Here is a 22,388-nt window from a genome sequence, read left to right on the forward strand (position 1 = left end):
GGTACAAAGGAAATTTACTTTTCATTATATGCTCTTTGTCTTTTTGAATTTCATACCAGTCTTACTCAAAATATTAATGAAGTATTCAGTCAACTAATTTTAGAATAATATCAAACAAAAGTCTAAAAAGTGACTTTATTTGGTTTGCTTTGAATGAAAAATCAGGGGAGATATGGATGATAGGAATTCAAGGGTAAATACAAGTTATACTCAAAGGTGAGCTGTTGGGAAAAAAAAAAATTAGTATTTTTAAGCCAAAGTGAAGATCTTTTTCAAATTCCCAGATAACTCCACTCGGCATTGTTCTTGGAGACCTGCCCTCTAAACAGCTTGAAAGCCGTCTCTTCCCCTCACACTAACTCCACGATGCACCCTCACCGCCAGTGTTAATTAAACAAGCCTTACAATAAAAGTCTGATACATTTCTGCATCAGAGTTGTTATCTATCATATATGACCAATACACAGAAAGAGTGAGATTTTTAAAAATTAACCTGAAGGACTTGGAAGAATGACTTTGAGATTTAACACTGAGAACTTTTAACTACTTGTGTAATACAAAGACTTAGATTTCCATAAAACATTAACTTTTTAATATTTGCATTACAACTAAAATAGAGCAATTCTAAGTAAATGTAAAGAATACAAATTGCTAAATGAAATGCTTTAAACCATGAAAGTAAAGTTACACTTAAAGCTGGTTTATAAATGAATCAAGAAAACTAGAGTCATGTCTTATTCTTAACCCTTGTTTTATAATATCTCAAGTTCATCAACAAAAGGACATCTAAAAGCTTCAAATGGTTCTGTACATAGAAAGTTTCCTCAAATGTATAATACGATCACATCAGGTATCATTTACTGATACTTACAATGTCCCAGACATGGAGCTGTGTGCCTTGCTTACATTACTTCATTGAACCTCCAGGACAAACTGACAGGGTAGACATGATCGTCCTCCTCACTTCATGCATGTGGAAAGTGACATAGGAGAGGCGGCACAGCTGACCAACAGCAGCCCAGGACTCAGGCCTCTCCGGCCCCCACGCGTGTGGTCCTGACCACTACTGCCAGGCTTCAAGGAGGACCAAATACAACATCAGGGAATAAAGGGGCCGTCTGAAAGAGGCAGAGGATCGCCAGCACGAAGAGTGAGGGGCAGCTCTGTCTTAGGTACTCAAGTCAGTGCACGTGCTGGGTATGGTCAAAAAGCCTTCAGCGGGAGATTTTTATTTGTTTCTTTTTCAAAAACATATTATAACAGAAAAAGTTAACACTGGGATCTAAACCCCTATTTCATCCAAAATTCATTAGTGCACAGTCACCCATCAAATGTAATGAGTCGCTGTTGTCCCCAGCGACCACGCATGACAAGCAGGGGAGTCCCAGCAGGAAGGGCTGGAGACCCCAGTGCAGGCAGGCGAGCGTCCCTCCACGTGTCCATGTGTCCCCGCATCTTGTCTCTGCCCTCGAGAAAGTCAGAGCTGGACGAGTGGCTTTAAAGGACACTCAGAGGATCAGAAGCCGAGCTGACCTCATCCCTGGTTTTCTTGATCACAGTAAATGTATTTAATAGTTTTTGTATGGGAAGTTTGTATTTGTTTGGCTAAAGTCAAAATAATGCTGAAAAAAGACCACCCTTACTGGTAAAGCAAAGGTATCTAAAGTTTTTTTTTCTTTTTTGACTATATTAAGTCTTCTCAGATTTCTACTCAAATTTTCCTCTTCTCCCACAAAAAGATACACATTTTTTGCAATGGAATTTCACTGTGAGTCACTTTGGTAAAAAAATGGTATGCTATTTCAGTAATGTTTTGAGAATTTTCTCTTGCTTCTGAATTTTTTCAGTCTTTCCATGTAAAATGACATAAAATGATGTAAAACTTCTGAAAAATATGCCTTTTAAAAAAAGTTAAATGCTCATGAAATTAAATCAATATAGTCCTTTCATGATGAAAAATGTGCTAATTTAACTGTCAGGAAATTTAATAATATTTGACATGAATAATAAATGATAACTGTACACACTACTAGAAAAATAACTTTGTATTATAAATGAATTAGGATTTTTACTACCTATATTTTAACGGTAATAATATAAACTTTTAAAAACCAATCAGCTTCAATCAACTGGAGTTATCTTTGAAGTAAAGAAACTTTCATATATGCTTCATGATTCATTTTCTCATTTGGAAACTACAGATTTAAAAATATTAGGAATGCAACTTAAATTTATATTCATTTAACTACTCACTAAAAATAATTAAAATCTCACCTCAAGTTTTGATCTGTGGTTAAAAAACCCATATTTTACACACAGGAAAAAAAAAAAGAGCCATTTAACACCAAAATGCCTCATCTCCTTTTCTTTGATATCACAGCATACTTTTTTTTTAGCTTTGCCATTTGATACAAACTTTTCCCAGTTATAAACATTTTAATTTGGCTTAAGTTAGCAGTTACTTACAGGAGCCTGTCAAATCTTTTCGAGCTCTGCCTTAAATCATGACTGGAAGATTTACTTTCAGTGTGCTAAGACAGCGTTGCATATTCATCAGACTATCAGACACATGTTTGCTGAAGTTTAGCAATTGTGTAATAAATACAGGATGGCAGTGATAGAGCTGTTAAACCTCAGCACATAGATTTCTAATACATTTTACTGACTTTTCCAAGAAATAATCACCCTGCTAAATCCAAGTCAAACAGCTGATGGAATACTAGGGTGTTTCATTAAAAATGAAGTCAGCTGTACATGGGGGTGATTTTACACAGTGCTAAAAAACAAGACCATGAAAAATGAATTTTTCTCAGTAAAAAGCACACACATAGCTCCTCTGTGAAGCTGGTAAGAGGGCTCATCCATTCCACTAAGAGGGTCAGGCAGAAACAGACTAAATAAATAAAGGGGAGGGGTTTGGGGGAGACCGTGAGGAAAGTAACAAGAGAGGGTAAGCATCATGCACGTTAAGATCAACGTCCGAAACACCACTAAATAGTACTACTGCATCCCCATGGATCCCACTGTGAGGGCCGGACACAGGCCCCAGGGCCAGGAATCAGTAGTCCCCCTTCTAAGGTATCAGGCAGCACCCCACCCCGGCCTATGGAGCTGGGGCCAGTCCTGTACTTAGGTACCTCGACAACCAGATGCTTCCCTGTTAGGGAGGGGAACACTGCCGCGGTCTTCACTGCTGGGCACAACAGTGCCATCGGGCAACTGAAAGGCACAGAACTCCTGAGGGATGGGCAGGGGGAAGCCCTGAGCATAGAGCCCAGGAGTAGCAGAGAGAGGGGAGGAGGGAGGGGTAAGGGAGGGAGGGAACACAGGACGAGCCGTCAGAAGGGCTGATGCCAAACTGCAGGCCTGCATCTACCGTGAAACATCTCACCTTCCTCTCTGTGCCCCATGACTCCATCTGCCCTGAGAGCACAGGACCGCAGGGCCCTGAAGGCCTGAATGTTTATTTATTCACCAAATACTTGTGGAGCAGGCCTTATACTATGTCTCAAATATCCCAAAGTGTTCAAGATACACCTTTCACCCCACCCAACTCAGTGCGTTGGGGGTGGAGATGAGGCGAGGAGACGGATGGACAAGAGGCTGAAAGCCGGGTGGATAAGCAAGGGCCAAATCTCAAATGGCCTTATTTGTCATGTTAAGAAATGTGACCTTTATGCCGAGGTCAAGGGGAGATACTGAGGGTTTCCCAGTGGGGGGAGACTGAGCAGATCTGTGCTCCAATATCCTGTGGGCATCGTGTGTACCGCCGTGCCAGCTGGGGTGGAAAGAAATGGGCCCCGGAGAACCCAGAGGGCTTGATGGAGGAGGAGGGGAGAAAGAGGGGTGTGATCTTTGATTGCTGGCCGAGAGAACGTGGTGGGTAAGGCGCCACTCACTGAAACCAAGAGCAGAAGCCAAGAAGCAGGTGTCGGTGCCTGAGGGAGGAGACGAGGCACAAGTCTCGGAGGGATGCGGAGCTCGGTTTGCAGCCTCCGGGTCTAAGGGTCCCAAAGAAACACACTGGGAGGCTCTGGGTATTCAGGCACCACACACAGAATGAAATAGCAGTAGGTTCTCTTTGTGAATCATGGAAGATTCTCTCCCTGTGGTTCTTAATTACTGGAAAATTTAAAAGCCTGTCTGAAATGTTCAAAAGTTCTGGCTCTCTCTGCAGAGAAACATGCATGTGCACAGACAGAGAATTCACAGGCCCCCGTAGTCTGCTGATGGGCCTGGAGGGGTCCAGGAGTTCCGGGTCAAGCACCGTATGGAGGGGAACGGAGGCAGTGACGGGGAGCGGAGTGACTCGGAGCTCCTCTGAGTATGAGAGAAACTCAGAACACGGCCGGCCTGTTTACACGGAACCAGCAATGACAGACGTCTGGCAGAGGGCTGGCGTGACGCTCACACCAAGCCGCTCTCCTCCTCCTGGACACTCAGCTCAGCCGCCCTTCAGGCCCCGTGGATCCCGGGGATCGGCCCCCCCCAGTGGGACGTGAGGTGAGGAGACCGGGAACAGCGGGTGTGCACTCCCCCTGCTGTCTCTGTGGCCCTCTTCTTGGGGGGCTCTAAAGGCCGGCTGTTGAGCGTGGTCTCCCCTAGGATGGCAAGAGCCAGGGTCCCAGTCTGAACAATCCTAGTCCCGATCCCCCTCAGATCCTCCCATGAACCACATCTGACATATCGCGCTGAGATGAGAGTGAGTGAGGCACTTTTTATATCACCCACTTCAATGCTGGGACTTGATACAGAAGCTCGTATGTTACCTTTATTAATAAATTGTCAGTAATGGCAACACCCATCATATGTAAGGTCCAGGCGTTGATAAACTAAGTTTATCTATAGCACCTGTTGTTACCTGACAATACTTTACGTCTTCATTTATTTTCCTGTTCACAGTTCCTCTACCCCATCACACCTCGCACGCAGACAGGGCCTCAGTTTTGTTTACGGCTATATCCTATTTCTAGAGCAGTGCTCAACATATAACAGATCCTAAATAAGCATTTGTTGAATTAAGAGGTGAATAAATTATTTCATGTGGGTCTCTTCTCATCTAGTTATTTTTTTAACTCCATTTATAACTCCACTAAGAAAAGTGGTGGGTTGGGAGGGGAGGGGTGAGGATCGAGCCTGGAGCATTACCTGGGACAGGGGCTTTGAGGCAAGTGTTTTTCTTACCTTTTCTCAGATCGCAGGCACGGGTGCCTTGATTCTCAAATCGTGAAATACAGCCTTGGGCCAAGAGATTCCAGAAGGCTGAGGTGAACTATGACCCCTGCACCAGAGCTCCAGCTTTACTCCACAGTAAGCTGGATATTTTCATACAGTAAGGATGGAAATGAGGGAGACTTTACGATTCAACACGATTTTCTGAATAGACTCTATTGATCCTTGCAGTGGGCCAGTTCAGGACCCCCTGGATGAAGGTATTCTCTGTCTTCTGCCATTAGAGTGACTTCCGAAGAAACTCTGAGAAAACTGATACAGATAAAAAGCCTAGTCTGGGAGGAGAAAGACCTTTGTATTCAGCTGCTAACTGTATGACCTTAGAAAAAAGTTAAGCTCTCTGGGCCCAATATTTTCATTCATAAATGGAGATAATACTCCTGGAGGAGGCTTGGGAAGAGCAAGGTCTTGTGTAGTCGGGTGGTGTGCACAGACGTCCCGTGACCTGCCCAGGGCCACACGACAAGGGGACAGCCAAACTAGGTTTCACCTAGTTTCACCCACCTCTGCCCTTCTCAAGCCCTGGGCTGCTACAGCGGCTTAAGAGTAAGTCTGGGACTATCTTCTTCTAGATGAAAGTTCAAGGATAATTAAATAGAGAAAGCTAAATATCCTTTGGTTATTTTTAACTCCCCAGTTTTAAATTTTACATTGCTCACATTAATCTCATGTCATTCCAGAATTTCACAATCTCATTATATAACTTTTTTCCTAGTAGAAGAATGAGATGCGAAATTGGGCAGGGTCATTATTCATCCCTGATTTTCTGGGACAGCCTTTATTTCAAAATTCCACCCCATTGATATGCCCCTGAAAAAGCCAGTATTTCAGTAGGCAGACTGCACCAGAAGTGGCACAAACAGTGCATCCAGAAAACGCAGGACCCACAGGAGCTGACATACAGGAGACCACGGTGCCCCCTTGACCTCTCGTCCATCGAGACCACCTTGATGGTGCAGATGCAGAACACAGGACAGAAACATTGTATAACCTCTGCACTGGACACGCATGATTTTGATCTAATAATTCCTATGATAGCTGATTAGCAGGAACCTGTATTTATAATAAGTTAACAAGCTCTATAGGTAACTGACAGGCACAGTGAGCTTACTGGGCCAGGGAACCGCGCACGGAGGCGGGATGGAGGCCGGACACACACTGCATCTGTTCCTGGGGTTTACAGAGACACCCCGAGGCGCAGCAGCCAGTCACCGAGCCAGCAGCCTCCTGTAGAGTGCGGGGACTCTCCAAGGTCCTCCACCACTGAGCCCACTTACGCAAAGCAACCCAAACATGACTGACATGATTTTAATTAACAGCTGTGTTCAAAACGCCTTCTATCCTCAAGGTGTCTTTTCAATGACAAAGCTTCTTACTTTGGGTCATAAGCTATATATAGATTTTTACAGATTTCCAGTGTTACTATCCATAAGAAAGAGTAAGTTCAGCATGGATTTGGACGAGGAATAACTAAGGTGTAAAAACTCTAATACCCTGTGAATAAACCCTGGTCCAGGTAAAAATGTATTAAAATCCTTGATGTGGGTGCAGGAGGCTGTGCATTCTAGGAAGCAAGCTGGCCGTAAGCTTGAACTCTACGCTCTGAGACAGTCATACAGATTCTGGAAAACATGGGCTCCAAATGAGTGAAATGAGTTATGAAGTCATGAAATCCTGGGCAATGCCACATATCTTCCTAAAAACACTCAATATTCTTCCAGTTAAAATAGCTGCAGAATCTCCTGACAGTGACTTCAGGGAAATGCCCCGTGAACGCTCATCTCTGACACTCCCCACTTCCTCCCTTCTAGAGCTCCCTTATTAACAGCTGTGCTTGGAGAGCCTGCTTGGAACCTGAAACATTGTTTTCCTCCTGGGTTACTTTACACATTAGCATCCAAGTTCATTTTGTAGAAGATAGAATGATATTCTTACCTGTCTCACAGCTGGGCCCGGTGAAGCCTTGCGGGCAGGCACACACATTAGCTGCAATACAAGCGCCTCCATTCCTACAGCCATCTTTGCAAAACGCTGAAATAATTCAGATGCATGATTTTAGAGAGTTAGAAGTAAGTAGTTCAAGATACTCCAAGCTCAGCTTTGCTTTATTCCCTCGGAGATGTGGGCACCAAATTATAAGTGCTATAATTTTCACACTCATATAATACTTCCCATACAGGTAAAACCTCCAACACAACGTGTGAAACAGTACTTTTCCCAATGTTAAATAAATATTTCACTCACAAAATAAAATGCTGTACTTTTTAAACAAAAAGAAGTAACCTTCAACAATAGGAATGCCCTCAAATTAGGACTGCATTTTATTGTACCAATACAGTCTGAAATTAAAGCTAAAAAATGGCAGCTATCCTATACAGTTTTCTTAAGGAGCAAACTGCCTTCTAGAATAACGTAAGGAAATAGGAAATAATCAAATCCTGTGCAGATCCAATGAGGCTCTGACTGTGCTATACCCTGGCCAAGCACCACAGTATTAGAGAAATGCCCCATTCTCCAGAAAGTTCTGGTTATGAATTAGCAACAGTAAGATCATGTATTAAAATCCTCGATGTGGGTGCAGGAGGCTGTGTGTTCTAGGAAGCGAGCCTCAGTAGACATCTCGCATTCCTCTGCTAAGGCCAGGCCCAGGTCTGGGGCCAAGGCTAGGGGGTAGCAAGCCTGTTGTGTTTGAGTGGGTTTGTGAGCAAGGGGGATTCCTGTGGTAGGAAGAGAAGCCACGGCTGAGCTGTTGCAAGGCTGGTCCTAGTAAATGTGCTGCCTTCAAAGCAGGTGAGAAAAACAGGTCAGATGAGACCCAGCCCCTGAGCAAGCTCCTGCTCCGGCACCAGCTCGCTGTTCAGCCCGGAGGCTGGGGGCTGCTCCCTAAGCTGGGCAGGTCTGTTGTGGATGAACTAGACCAGCTTGTTCCAAGCATTAAGGCCAAAGCTCTTCCCCTAGTTTCTGGCATGCGCTTTCCCTCATTAGCTAGGATGTACCTTCTCGGAGTGTAAAGCGGAAATCTCAGGTTCTGGTGCTGATTGCAGGAAGGGGCCCGGAGAGGACATTCGGTTCTCTGGTTTTAGGTCCTAACCTGTCTGTATCCCAGGCAAAAAGATCACCTAGTCACTAAGGATTTGCCAAGACTGAGAGTGCAAACCTCCCAGATCATACAGGGTACAGCCAGCAGGCCACGTGTGCATCTCCCATGGGGACCCGCAAGGCTACAGCCGACTGGCAGAGCACAGGACTCCGGGATGCAGACGACGCTACATGCAAACGCTTACCAGACTTGACAGCCCCAGCAGTTCCCTTACTGAAGGGAACTGAAGGGTCCTTACACAGGTAACCTGCAGTCCTAACCTCCAGAAATCTAGAGATCCTAGAAAGTTCTCCCTCCTTCAAAGACAGGAATTATCTGTCCCTACCTTTGCACGCAGTTCCGTTCCCTGTGTAGCCTGGCTTGCACACACAGTTGTGCCCTCCAACGGTATTGAAGCACAGAGCATTCTCATCACAGCTGTGCTGGTCTGTGACACACTCATCATGTTCTGAAATGAGGAATAAATACAATTGTGTTACTCAAAGGTAGATTTTCAGAGACACTCTACTTTAAAGTGTATCTGTATCTTGGTTATTGTAAAGCATGTCTCAGAAACACAGAATGCACAAATTGTATGTTAAAGAAGAGCTCATATCCTGAAGTAGTGCATATTCCTCTTGAAGCACACAGCTAGTTACACATCCAAAGACCTCAAATGCAAAAGGATTTGGAAAAAAGGCCCAATCATGGTAGGAAGGAATCGGAGAGGAGTGACCAGCACGGGGATTAATTCTCAGCAGTGGATGCCACAGCCTGGGTGCAGTCTGTGTGGTTAATGTGTGGGGAGTTGCTCCCAGGACATAAACCTGCCCCCAATGCTTCCCCACAGGACAGCAGGGGCAACAGGGCAGCATGTGAAGCTGCTGCTCGTGGATCCTGACCTGCCAGAAATCGGAGTGGAAGCTTGGGAGCAGGCGGGGGGTTAGCATCCACTCCGCAAAGGCACGTATGCAAGCCGCTGGGTGAATGTCTGACATCCGTAGTAAGTGACCTTTCTCTGCCAAGTATCACACTTCTACTAAGACAGGCTCGCCTCTGTAATATGTGCAAATACAGACTTTAAAATACACCGTCAGTACGACACCTCCTGCACCCCTGGGGCTCCACATCCTTCCCCCTCCAGTGCTGCCTCGAGATGCCCCAGCAGTGGCTCAGGGTGGGGGGGCTACGCAGCCCACACAAGATTGCAGGTATTAGGTAACTTCACAACTCTGTCTCAGTGTGCAGCAAAAAGGGAAATGCAAGGAGCAAATACAGGGAATGTGAGAAAGAAAACAGATCTAACATCAAAATCAAGATGAGTGGGAAATGAAATGTAAGTGAGGATATGCATACAGATCTCAGCCACTGAAAATCCCTACCTGGTGCTGCTTAACTACTACTTAGATTCAATACAGATCGATCTACAGTTAAGTATGTATTTTAATATACTTACACTAATCAAACCACTAATTCATTGATGTACATCATCAAAGCAAAAAGAAATATTTGCTTTTCTTTTTAGAACTCATTTCAGAAAAAAAATATATATATAATTCTATAGTAAGGTATCTGTAACTTTGAAAAATATTGCCTTTGGCATATGCAGTTGAGCTTAGACTAAAATCACTTACTTCAACTACTAAAACAGAATGCAGTTTAATTTTTTTTTAATAGAGATAAACATTTCGTGATTTTATGTCCTGTGTTATCTAAACACAATGTTATGAGAGTTTTAACTATGACCCTGTAAGAAATCTCTTAGGCATTATTCCCAAATAATCTTTCAGAAAAAAGAGATTTTAATCCCTAAAGTTTTAGAATTGCATGAGCAGATCTCTCACAATCCAAACTCCTGGCTGAATTTCCCTAAATTGTACACAATTCTACCTTTATTATCTAGTGTCAGAACATTCAATAGTTTTCATAAATTCATGCATATTGGTAACAGCTTGGAAATGGCTGGGTTACACATGTGTCTCCTAACGGGGCTATGCCTGGACCCCTGTAAAATTTCAGAGAGACCAGAAGGGCAGCCCACCTACCTCTGGGTTCAGCTGCCTGGAGCAAAACAAATCTACACTCTGAAATTGCACCGGCTGCCCATTTTTTCCTAGCGCTATTCAAAATGCTGCAGGTGATCTATAAATCTCTACATGGGCAAAGCATGCAGGTGATCTGAAAATCTTTATATGGGCAAAGCACGTAGGGGCTCTGGAATCTCTATGTGGGCTGCTACTGATTGGATGTTGTTTCATCCCGGTCTTGGCTGTTGTCTTAATTAGAAGTGACTCCCTGGGTAGAGGAAGGGCCCAACTAGATTCAGTTTAGCTCCCAATCTGATAACTTCAATAAGCATTAAATCATCACCCAAGCTGGGATCTGGTTTCCTCTGCTGCCATTTTCTCTGTGGTCCCTGAAATGGCAAGTGTGCCCCTAAGCGATCTGAGAACAAAGACAGCTGCCAGGGCTTCGACGCGTCCGCGGCACCCTTACCTGCGGTGCATACTGGACCCGGCCAGCCTCGCGGCTCCTCCCAGTAAACTTACCACTTTTGAAGATGACACTAGCAGGTCACGTCTGGTGTGAAAACACCTCTCTCGCCCCCTGTTTCCCGGGCACCACCCACTAGCCTCTGTCACTACATTCCATCATCACTGTCTTCTCCCTGGTTCTCCATCCTCATGTCCCACCTGGTACTGTGAATTCCGGGGCAAGAATTTTATATTTTCCTTTGTACTTCATGTCAGCAAAGAATGCTTTTTAAATAAAAGACTGAGAGAACAAGAGACCAAGTGAGAAAGGTGGAGATGCTTTCTCTGCTGCCACCACTCAGGTGGACCCCAACCTGCCCAGTCGGGAACCAGATACCACGGAAAGCTACTGAAAACCTAAGCTGTCCTTTATAGATTTTACTACAGAGTTTTACTTGAGTTTGCTTATTTCAAGTATTATTTAAGATAGCAAGACATGTTTTGAAAACAGAGAATATTAATTTGTTTACACTACTACTTAAAATTTTTTGAACAGTAATTAAAATTAAGTTGGTTATACTTATAATCATCAACTAAACTGTGACCTTATAAAAAGTCTTTAAAAATGTCTCTTAGAGGAATTAACTTTGTCCTTCACAAAACAATTTAAATGAAGCAAGGAGCAAATATTCTATAAGGTCAGCTCAATAAATAGTTAATTATAGCTTCTCCATAGCCAGTTTTGGTCAAATGTCAACTTCTTACACAGCCTACCAGTCAGCCTCTCCCATCTTTTTTTAAAAATACTTTCTCTAACATCTTCAGCACATAATAAGTAAAATTAAGTAAAAGGAGAGAAGTATTTAGATAAAAATTAAATCAGTATTATGTTCCACTGTTTGAGAAGAGCATGTGAGAATGTAAGTGAATGAATTCCAAGTTTTATTTCACATATATTTATAAGTGGACATTTCAGATCTGATGTTCAGAATATCCAATCCATAAACTTCAATGTTACTTTCACATCTTCAGTGAAAATTTCATTGTTCATTTGACACCACAGTCAAGTAACATCTGAGATTAAAGTCAAATGTACTTCTTTTTAAGCCTTTTTCATTAAAAATATTAGTATATGGCTGCTTTAATCAAGATTTAATCTTTTTTATATCTGTGAATTCCAATTTTAAAAACTTCTATTGATGTCTAGTTGATATATAATATTATATTGGTTTCAAGTATGCAACATAGCAATTCAACAGTTACCTACATAAAACTGACAATAAACTGAATGAACACTCCCCAGCCAAAATCTGTCCCCTGGATGGAAAGCCTTGGATCTAATTCAACAGTTGCCCCCAACATCCCACACAATGACTGGCACAAAATTGGTCTCCAGCACTGACCTGTTAAAGAGCGAACATCATTATGAATATGTCTCAGCCTAACACGCACGACCTTCAGGGTCCTGCTGGCGAACAGCGCCCCGACCTTCCACGCCTCCTGCCTTCCCACCGCAGCTCTGGCGGCCGCGCTGCTCTCTCCTCCGTGCTGGCCCAGCCTTGCTCCCTTGCCCCTGGCGCCGGACCCCCACAGCCGCTTCGCAGGGAACCACCCAGGCCACAGGACAGTGCGTCCTCGGGTTTCCGCCCGCAGAGGGCCCGTAAGCCCCTTCCTCCCAGCCAGGAGTCTGGGGACGGTCACCACAGACTTCTCCTCCCTTCCTCCCGCCACCACATCCAGGGACCAGGCCACCTGGGCCCCACTCCCGGGGCAGTCCCCACTTCCAGCCCCACCTCCACCCCCACTGCTCTGGAGATGCCCAGATGCGGCCCTGAATGTCTCCTCTGCATTCGTGCAGGGCCTCGTGCAGGCAAAACTGCCCCCTGGTCTGCACCCCTGCGGACCACCATCAGGATCCCCTTCCAGATAAACTCCAGTCTTTCTCTCCAACCCATTCTCTTTTCTTCTCTCTCCCCATTCTCTCTCCTTGTAGTCCTTTTGAGTGACATGCCATTATTTTTACTTTGATTAAGACACTTTGCTCTCAACAAATGGTACTGTTTATACCTTCTCCATTGCATCATTTTATTATCAGTATCATTTGAGGGGACTCTACTAAAGGCCAAGGATCAGAGCCGCCACTCTGTGTGTATTGCACACATGTGACCCTGCTTTTCGCCCAGAAAGCCGTTGCCCATCTTCTCTCGCCTAACTCTCCTGCTCACCACCCACATCGATCAAACAGGGCCTCCTTCAGACAACCTTCCTTAAAACTCCCTCAGTCTAACTTGGGTGAAGCCCATCAGACCCACAGAGCTTTGTTCTTTATTCCATCCTAACATCTGAAAGCAAGGATACGTAGCGGTGAAGTGTCAGGACCTGGGATTGGACTGCCTCAACCTGACTCTGCCTTTTGCTAGCTGCCGGATCTCGGGCAGATTATTTAATCCAAGTGACAGTTTCCTCCTCTGTTAAATGGACCTAGTAACAGCCCAGCAGTAGGGTCCCCTCTGCGGCCTGGGGCAGTGTACAGCAGTCCCACAAACATTTCTGTAGTGAAAGTAGGACTGCTCATACCAAACTGGATAAAGAGGAGAAATCGCTTCACATAGGATTAGATTTTGCTGCCAAATGACTTTTGCAGACAAACATTCCATTTCCAGAGCTGTCTGGACTTTCCAGTCTTCCAAACTGTAGCTGAGGGATTGTGGCCCTGTGAGTCCTTGGGAGCTGCGATGCTAAAAGAGGTGGGTGGTGCATGGACAGCCCCTGGGATCCTTCGTGCAGGTGCGTCTCCGTGTTGGTATGAGGCCGCTCCTCGGGCACTGCTGAGGCTGTGCCCTCTGCTCCCGACTCTCCAGTGATCACGACCTGCCTCGGGACACGCACTCTTGCCCCAGATCTTTGACCTCTCGGTTTTTGCCCTAAGACCTAGCACATCAGAGAAGCTTGTACACTAAACTGGATGACTTAATCACAGGCATGCTTCAGTAGACATAAAATCAAAGTTTTTAATTTTTCAGAATATTTAACATCTGGCATTTTGCATTTCACACTGTACCCACCCTGAGTACCTGGGACATACCATTCAGCCCAGTAGCTATGCATCGCTGAAGACATCAAAGTTCAAGGTTGTGGGTCCCCTAAACCTGGGAGGAGGCAGGCTTTTCCCTGTACTGGTATTTATTTGGAAGGAAGAAAAGGTGTTCACCAAGCTGATGAAAACTTCTGCTGCTGGAAAAATCATCCTCACCTAACGCCCCGTGACCTGTTCTTTCTCTGAAAGCTCTGAGGCCTGCCCTGCTTTAATACCTACAAAAAATGAGATTAGAGAGCATAGTCAACGGAGTACACCAGAAAATGTCTCAAAACAAATGCATTATAAAAGGGAACTTTTGAAATGTAAAATTATGCAAAAAACAACTACAGTATTCCAACCTACACAGTCTTTCTGGTGCATTTTAAGATGATCTTAGAAGATTTCCACACTTGGATCAGACACCATTTTCTGACTCTTTATCTTCCCACTTACAGAAAATAGAATAATTCCTCAGATTTTAAAGGTTTGGGTCTATGGGGCAAAAGAGATCCATCAACCTTTCCACTCAGGGACTTAACTTTAAAGATAAGCTCCATTACAAAATTCACCTCCCCGAGACCATGCTATTTGACCTCCTACCACGCAAATCACAAGATATAAGAATATTTTCTCTTCCAAAAGATTATATATACTGTTCTTCCATATCCTTGATAAAATTAAAGATATAAATCATCTTCTGTGCACTTTTATTTCATGCCATTTGAGAGCTGATATCTTTAAATATCCTTTAATATTTCTAATGGCAATAATATTTACTGATATTGCAAATATGTGTTAAGTTCTACTGTGCTTAAGGAGGAGTTGAGCTTGTTATAAAATGAGTAAGGCAGAATCCTTGTCCTCGGGATATTAATAGATATTGTTTCCTCATAAAATACTGCACATAAATACACCTCTTTAGAGTGTGTACATGTGTGTATACACATGTATACATGTAATTTCTGTGCAGTAGACACATAGGTAGCAAATTGTGACTAATTTACACCTCTGCTATTTTCAGTTCTGAGGGGCAGGAATCAATTTAACAGCATAGGAAAATCTTTTCTCTGTCATTTAGAAAGCAATGTTTTTTAAAATCGAAAAGGATTTTCCCTTCTGATACTATGGTCAGAGTGCCTTTCCTTTTTTATTTTATATTATTTTCAAAAATCTGAAATGGCCTTTGTTCTCGACCTCACTCTGAATCACCCCCGCTTCCTGAATGAGCCCCCCTCACCTCCCTGGCCTTCCCTAGCCTTCTAAGTCAGGCGGAATGTGTGTTCCAGGTAGAAATGCAGCTTCTAGCAGAGACTCCTAGCTCCCCAGTCAAGCATATTATCACCAGCACAAACACTCTCTGCAGGTGCCACCCTACATCCCGAGCGCTCCGCAGGTGCCTGACCAGAACCTGATGCTCCATCTTTGTTTGTTGATTGAATGTTTTCATGCTTAAAAAAATGAATTGTTTGGCATGATTCACCAACAGAAGAAAAAATTCCATCAAAAATTTATAAGAAGCTCTTGGCCTGAATGCTGAGAAGTTCTACAAAGGGGCTTTCCTTCAGGTCTAACTGGATTTATACTCCTGAGCTCTCCTCTCTCTGTCCAAACTCAACTACTTGATAGAAAGATACCTAGAGAAGCACTCATTATTCTGTGTTTAATCAAATTTAGCAACAAATTGTCATATCTCAAAATCTTTCCTGAACTGGGTTGAAAAACTCAAGCTTGCGAGCACAAAAGAAGTTAGCAAATTTTTCATCTTTTGTGATTATTCCTGCCAAAAATCTTTTTGCAAGTACATTCGAGGAACATACTTTTTTCTCCCTGTGAATAATGTTGCTATCTTATCTAAGGTAAAATGAAAAAGCTTTTAATTAAAAAAAAATCAATAGATACTGAAAGCACCTCAATTGTAATCGTGTCTTCCCTAACTTCTACAAAACATCTTCCCCCGAAGTTTGAAAGGACATGATTTGTTTTAAATGACCATATATATATATACACCAACATATTTGAGTATATTCTGTTGAAAATGAGAATATACACACCCGTAGCCTTCTTATTTCAAACAGCAGGCAGGATGGCTCATTCAGAAACTGAGGGGTCATGACACCTGTGTGCTCTCAACCCTACCCTGGGCCCTCTTCACATTTGAATGAAATGCAAAGTGCCTGCCAAGACCCCGCGTGCCCCGGTGGAGCCGCCCTCGGCCCCTCCCCTCCCAGCCACACCAGCCTCCGTGTGCTTCTCCAGCAGACAGCACGCCTTGCTGTGCCCCTTCTCGAGATACTGGTAACCCGCGTGTTTTCCCAGCTCGCTCGCTCCGGGCCTCGGCCCTGACGGTACCCCAGAGGGGCTCCAGCCCACACCCCTTTCCTGCTGGGATTCCTTCCTCCCAGCACAGTGTGCCAAGTCATACTACAAAAAGGCCGTGCCGTATACAACTATCCGCTCATGCATTTATGGTCTGTCTTCTTCAAGGGAATGGAAGCTTCATGAGAGCCTGATTGGTGCATGTGCAGCTCCTGATAGAGAATTCCTCCTGGGCAGAAGCAGAGAGGTGTAAAAGGAAGACTGCACCTCAGCAGTTGCAGCCTTCACCGAACGTTCTGTGACCACCTGAAGAACCTGAGGTGCAAGAAGGTTAAATGGCTTATCCAAGGCCGCAGTGGAGAAACAGCAGAATGGGGTTGCAGGTGCACTTGCTTCCAGCTCAGCAGCCTTTGGTCATAAGAAAAAAATAGGAAGGACAGGAATGCCCATGGCGACTTCCAGCTTTGAAGATATACACACTTTGTTTTCTAGAAAAGTCTCTGTATAAAAGCTGTAGTTATTTTCAGTCTTGGTTTATGTTTGTTTTCCATCCACTCACCCAGAGTAAGTCCTAGTGTGACTTTGCAAATCCCAGAACGAGAAAGCTAACAGGGTGTGACAGCTGGTCTGTCCCCTGCCCGTCACATTCAGTGGTCTGTAACCGGGCAAATGACACAATTACCTACTGTAATTACTGCTGCTGACAACAGAGTCTTCCCGGTGAATGCTTATGAAATTCAGAACTGCTTTTCTTGTCAATCTAATCAAAATCTCTGCCTATATTATTTCGATTAGTATTTTGCTAAGTAAATGTTTAAAAAGTGAAGCCCAAATCCAAGTGGACATTTATTACCTAGCAGAATTCAAGCACTATGTATGCACTCCACTTAAATTTATTGCATTAAACTGCAAATGTTTTAACAAAATTTTGCTTTAAATCAAGAATGTGTTCTCACTACATGAGGACTAGATGCATGGAATACTTCATGGAAAAGTAGATGCACCCAAAATCAGGAGAACTGAATAAACAAAGCCCCTGCCCAGTCCTGGTTGGGAACAGGCTGCTGGGCACCAAACGTGGCACTTTCCTCAGCTAAAAAGACACTTGGGGACGCGCACAGTCAACTGGAGACGTGACTGCCAACCCTTCAGAAATTACAGGTCGGCTGTCAGGTAACCAATGGAAACACACAGGGACATACTCACTTTACTTTAAAAGAAGTAAAATTAGCAAGTTCCCATTCTAAAACTGGAATTAGCAGACTGACTAGTTCAAACACAGCATTAAAAAGCAGCCATTCAGGAGAAATCAGAACAAAATCTTTTTGCAAGTACATTCGAGGAACACACTTTTTTCTCCCTGCGAATAACGTTGCTACGTTAACAGAAGCATATTAGCAGCCAGATGATTCTGATTTTGCAAATAAGTGGCTCCTGCTTTAATGATGCAATACATTTCTGGAAACCATACCAGGCCAATTATCATTAAATGGAACTAATCATGTCCTTACTGGGCTCACATGTTCTAACATCGTTTAGCAGCATCAGCAGAAACCGATGAATAAAAGGGTGAGAAGGTCAAAAGTAAAGAACACGTACTTGGTAACCAGTGTTGAACATGCTCCGCAGTGAAACCCAAAGAGGAGACACGAGGGCTGATGCGTAATTCAAGTGCACCATGCCCCGAAACAGGTCATCATTCCATGACGACACAAAGAACGGGACACGTCCGAACTTTTAAATTTAATGTTCTCTGTTCTCTGTGACAAAACTGGAGTAAAAAGTGCTGTCCAAATGTCAGGATGTAAGTGCCATGTGAATACCAGGAAGGAGGAGTAAAGATAAGGACAGACTTCCATGCACACCTCACATCTTAACGTACTCAGAGGACATCTTACATTTTAAAATACAACGTGCATCGTTCATAATACAATGGGTTGTATCACTTTTCAAAGGAAAACAGCGCACACCAGGAAATCCTGCTCATCATCTCTGACTCTGCAGGTGTTCAGTGACCGCCAAAGGGCCGTACGCCTACTGCGTGTCAGGGAGCAGAAGCCACACGTGGCTGCTGCAGTACCACCCACTCACCCCCGATGGGTCCCCTGCAGCCTGAGGTCGCTGTGACTGAGTCCACGGTCCTGCCCCGAACCCAGGCTCATGCTCGCTCCTGACCCAAGGGGTCCTCGTCCAATCACATCGTCTAAGTAGGTCCCCAGTACCATCACCATGGCGTCCCTTCATACCAAATATCATGCATTCAATAATATTCATCCACTTGCTCACTAGTCTTCTACCCCCTAAATGGAAAAGCCACTTGGAACAGGAATTGTGTGGCTAGCGTGCTGCCCAGCCCAGGGGCTCAATAACTATCAACTGGATCCTGTGTCCTTTAGACTAAAGGACTTTCTTCCCTCATATGCCTTTCGCCACACTTCAGAATTCTAAATCTGAGGTTCTCTGAGTCTGGGGACTAGCAAACATGCAGCTGAGGGATATGGCCAGCAGCGTCTCTAGTCAGCGTGCGGGAGCTGTGTGATATCAGGCTTCCAGCTGAATACAGGTACCTGTCAACAGGCATGATATTATATAAAGCAGACCTATATTTGGGTAGAAAGGAGTCCAATAATATGATTTCATTCTACTGCATTAATTTTACTTGTGAGTGAGAACTATTTCTATACCAACAGCCTAAATTGCTACTTTCAAACTGAAGCATTGAAAGGGTATAATTTCAGTCCACTATAAAAGTAAAAAAAATTTCAGGTTAGCAGAGTTTATTGTATCTGCAGAAAAATGACTTGGAAATCACTTCAGTAGAATCAAAACAAAAGTTGTCAAAAACATTTTTCCTGTTGATAGGATTATCTAGTCAACAGAATTGCCTAAAACCAGATTGATTTTTAAAGGATTAAAATACGAAGACCTAGTTAAGGAAATACTGGGTTTAGGAGTAGAAACAGGGTGTGTCGTGCCTGCAGTAATGAATCCGAGGCACGCACATCACCGAGATGGCAGCGGCGGGCTGGTCTGGAGATGCACAGGGTGTCTCCTTCGTGATCACATCTACTAATACAAGGTCTTTTGAGCAGACTCCACATTTCCAAGACGGATCAGGCAGACAATGAAATAATATATTGGTAACTCTCTTTGGCACTTCTGGGTTAAAAGGTTATTTTCCTCATTCATTTGTATGAATATCATGGTAATTGAATCAAAATGCAGACTGAAAATATTTATTAGCCAATCATTTTCCCAAGACATCACCACCAGCCCCAGAAGCCAGCTTGCATCATGTCACATCTTCTGTCACTGCCACAGGTCTGCCACCACACTACAACTGTTGTTTCCTAACCTACTAGTACATGAAGGGTTTTAGAATGTCAGTTTACTCTAGAAATTTCTCATCCATCTTTGTCCTTCTGAAAAGACACCCGCAACTAGTACTGACTCTAGTAGAAAGGATTCCTTTTAAAGGAACAGACCTGTTGGTTACACATAATAAACAGTGAGCACCATTACTGGGTTCCATGTTACAGGCCCATTAATTATGTTGAGGCTGCTAACTTACCCACACAGAAGCCATGCCTATATGCATACTTTGCATATTTAACACTCTACTGCTCTGGGGATATGTAACATACTGGCATAATCAAACAGATTTGATATGAACAGGAAAATGCCCATCATTTGGCTGGCATTTATACACAATCTGTGTTTAGCTAATACTTGTTGAACATTTACAATGTGTGAAGTAATACAATGTGTGATGTACACTGCACTTTGATGTAATTTTCACAATAACCTTATGAAATAGCTATTTTTATCACCATTTTATAAAGGATGCAAATGAGGCATAATGGGGTTAAATAAATTCATCCAATATCATAGAATTTTAAGCAGGGGAGCTAGGATTCAAAGTCAGATCTGTTGCAATCCAAGCCTGAACTCTTAGATACTAAAATTAGCAGTTAAGACCTACTTGGTCCAACTGATTTCATTTGAAATCATGCATCTTAGGGAAAAGCAAATGTGGTGCCCCTCACGGGTCACAGCCACGAGGCCACCCTGCGCACTCGGCCACCACAGGCAACCCCCGTGTTCAGTACCTCTCAGCAGGCCTCTCTTGTAGGTTTCACTCTAGGAACCATCCTTCAGAAGTCAGAGGTCATGACCTGTTAGACGGATCCCCTTTAAGAAGGACCAGGTTTCAGTGACATGTCAACAGAACAGTCATAATGAAGAGGCTCGTTAGGAGTAGTAACAGGAAAGAGTTAGTTAATTAAGAAAGGATACGCCCAGAGATTTAGTAGTTTTATGAGCATTATTTTGAGTGCCGCTATATGGAACCACGACCGGACTGATTTCCTGTTCCAGGGGCCAAGTAAGGACAGGCTGGTCACTGACCCAAGATCCCAGTATCTATTCCATCATAACCTCATTTGTGTTGACCTCCTTGCCTAAAATCTCCTTTCTTCACCCAACTCACCCAGGTTCCATCCGTCCCGGAGGACATCCCATCACTTAGGAAAAGGCTTCTGACCGAGCCAATCCCTACGGCTTCTCACCCTGAGCAGTGCCACGTCAGCTCCTGCATTGGCTCTTACTTGTTGTAACAGCTTTCCCACACACTGAGCCCTTCGGGACCAGGAGCGCCTCTGTCATTTCTCACACAGCGTGTGAAATGACACGTAGGGACAATGCTGTCCGACCTCTCTCATTTTCTTAAGACTTAAGCCAGCAAAATTCACAACATAATGATTGGAAATAGATACCTATTAAAGCTATTTTAGACAAGTAAGTTAATCTAGTTGTAAACACGGAAGTTCCACATGCTATGGGAAAACACATCTAAATACCCCCTGGGCCAAGAAGGCATCACCAATTATGAAGTATTTTAGAACCACATGACATAGAGGGTACTACATATTAACGTTTATGGGATGTAGCTTAAGTAAAGATTAGAAAGAAACTTATGGATTTAAATGCATTCATTGAAAAAATATGGCTTTCAAAAGAAACAGACGTGAGCACCAGAGTTTATCAGCCATGTGATCTCAGGCAAGTGATTGGAAAGTTCAATGTGTCACGCTTCTCACTTACACAGTGGGGCTGATAACACCAAGTGATTGATACTGTTTTGAAAATTAAATATCTTAAGTAAAGCATCTAGAATTACATCTCATACAATGAAGGAATTCTTTTTTAATATTATTGTCACTTCTGCATAAAAAGCCAAAAGAACAAGGTGCTAAAGAGATGCTGACCAACATTTAACCGATGGCATTAACACATTTACAGGAAGAAGGAAAGCACAGCATGAAGTGTGAAGGAAGCAGAATTTGACATTCTTCCTTCAATGTCTGGGGAAGAGGTGCACTGGCCAAATACCCCAGTACCCCTGTCCCATTAGGATCAGTCATTAACTCCTTTGCTCTGTGAATCAATTATCCCTACAGTTTTGGACCAGAGGAGAAGCAGGAACCAGGCCACAAAGAGCAGGAAACAGTTTTCTCCCATAGCCAATGGAAACACCAGTGAAAACTGTGTGTATTAAAAAAACACAAAATAGGAAGAATAAGAAACAGGACAAGAAAATAGGAGGCAGCAATATGAGCCCATAAAGGACTAGAAGAAGAAGAAAAGGATGCATATGGGCAAATCCGAAGAGTCTGGTCAGTAGAAGCCAAGAGGAAGACAAGACCGACTGACAGGAGGGCACCAGTGTACATGCCAGAGCCAGGTGAGCACAGGCACTCAGGGGACAGCTGGCATTTCCATGCAAGCAAATTCAGGAGAGGAGGGAAAGAAGCCAGTTTACAAGAGGTACCTAAGCGTCAGGCAGAGCATCAAACCAGGCTCGCCACGTGTTTGGGACAAGTCAGGACGGTGGCCAGAGGGGGGTGGCCTCCGTTCCAAAATGTCAAATCCTCAGAAACATGCTACCCAGTGTGATTAGGAGTCATGTGACAATCAGGAAGAGAGAAATCACAGAAGGTAATAAACACATTATTTTAAACACTTTTCACTCAAAATACACAAACGGGCATTTGTCATTCTCTAATGAAGCCAAGTCTTCTGCTTTGAGCGCCTCAGTCTTTCCTTTCATAAATCCTGCCAATGGCACATTCCACAGGAGCCCCAGATTGGATTTATTTAAGTGGAGTGAGAAGCAAAAGATCCAGAACAATCTCAATGATCATAGATT

The 22,388-nt window shown here is 43.7% G+C and overlaps 1 protein-coding gene across 2 annotated transcripts in view; it reads right to left on the minus strand.

Moving 5' to 3' along the window:
* Positions 1 to 22,388, minus strand: part of NELL2 (neural EGFL like 2) — a 265,794-nt gene that overhangs the window by 81,283 nt on the left and 162,123 nt on the right. Inside the window, exons 14-15 of one of the 2 annotated variants that reach the window (XM_036889431.2) lie at positions 8,658 to 8,780; positions 7,168 to 7,263 (exon numbers count right to left, since the gene is read on the minus strand). The exons of the other annotated variant lie outside the window; for it this stretch is intronic. Of the exons in view, the coding sequence (XP_036745326.2) occupies positions 7,168 to 7,263; positions 8,658 to 8,780 (219 nt within the window). The remainder of the gene's footprint in view (positions 1 to 7,167; positions 7,264 to 8,657; positions 8,781 to 22,388) is intronic. 2 annotated transcript variants of the gene reach the window in all.

This window comes from Manis pentadactyla, chromosome 14 (assembly GCF_030020395.1).
Source record: "Manis pentadactyla isolate mManPen7 chromosome 14, mManPen7.hap1, whole genome shotgun sequence".
Lineage (NCBI taxonomy): Eukaryota > Metazoa > Chordata > Mammalia > Pholidota > Manidae > Manis > Manis pentadactyla.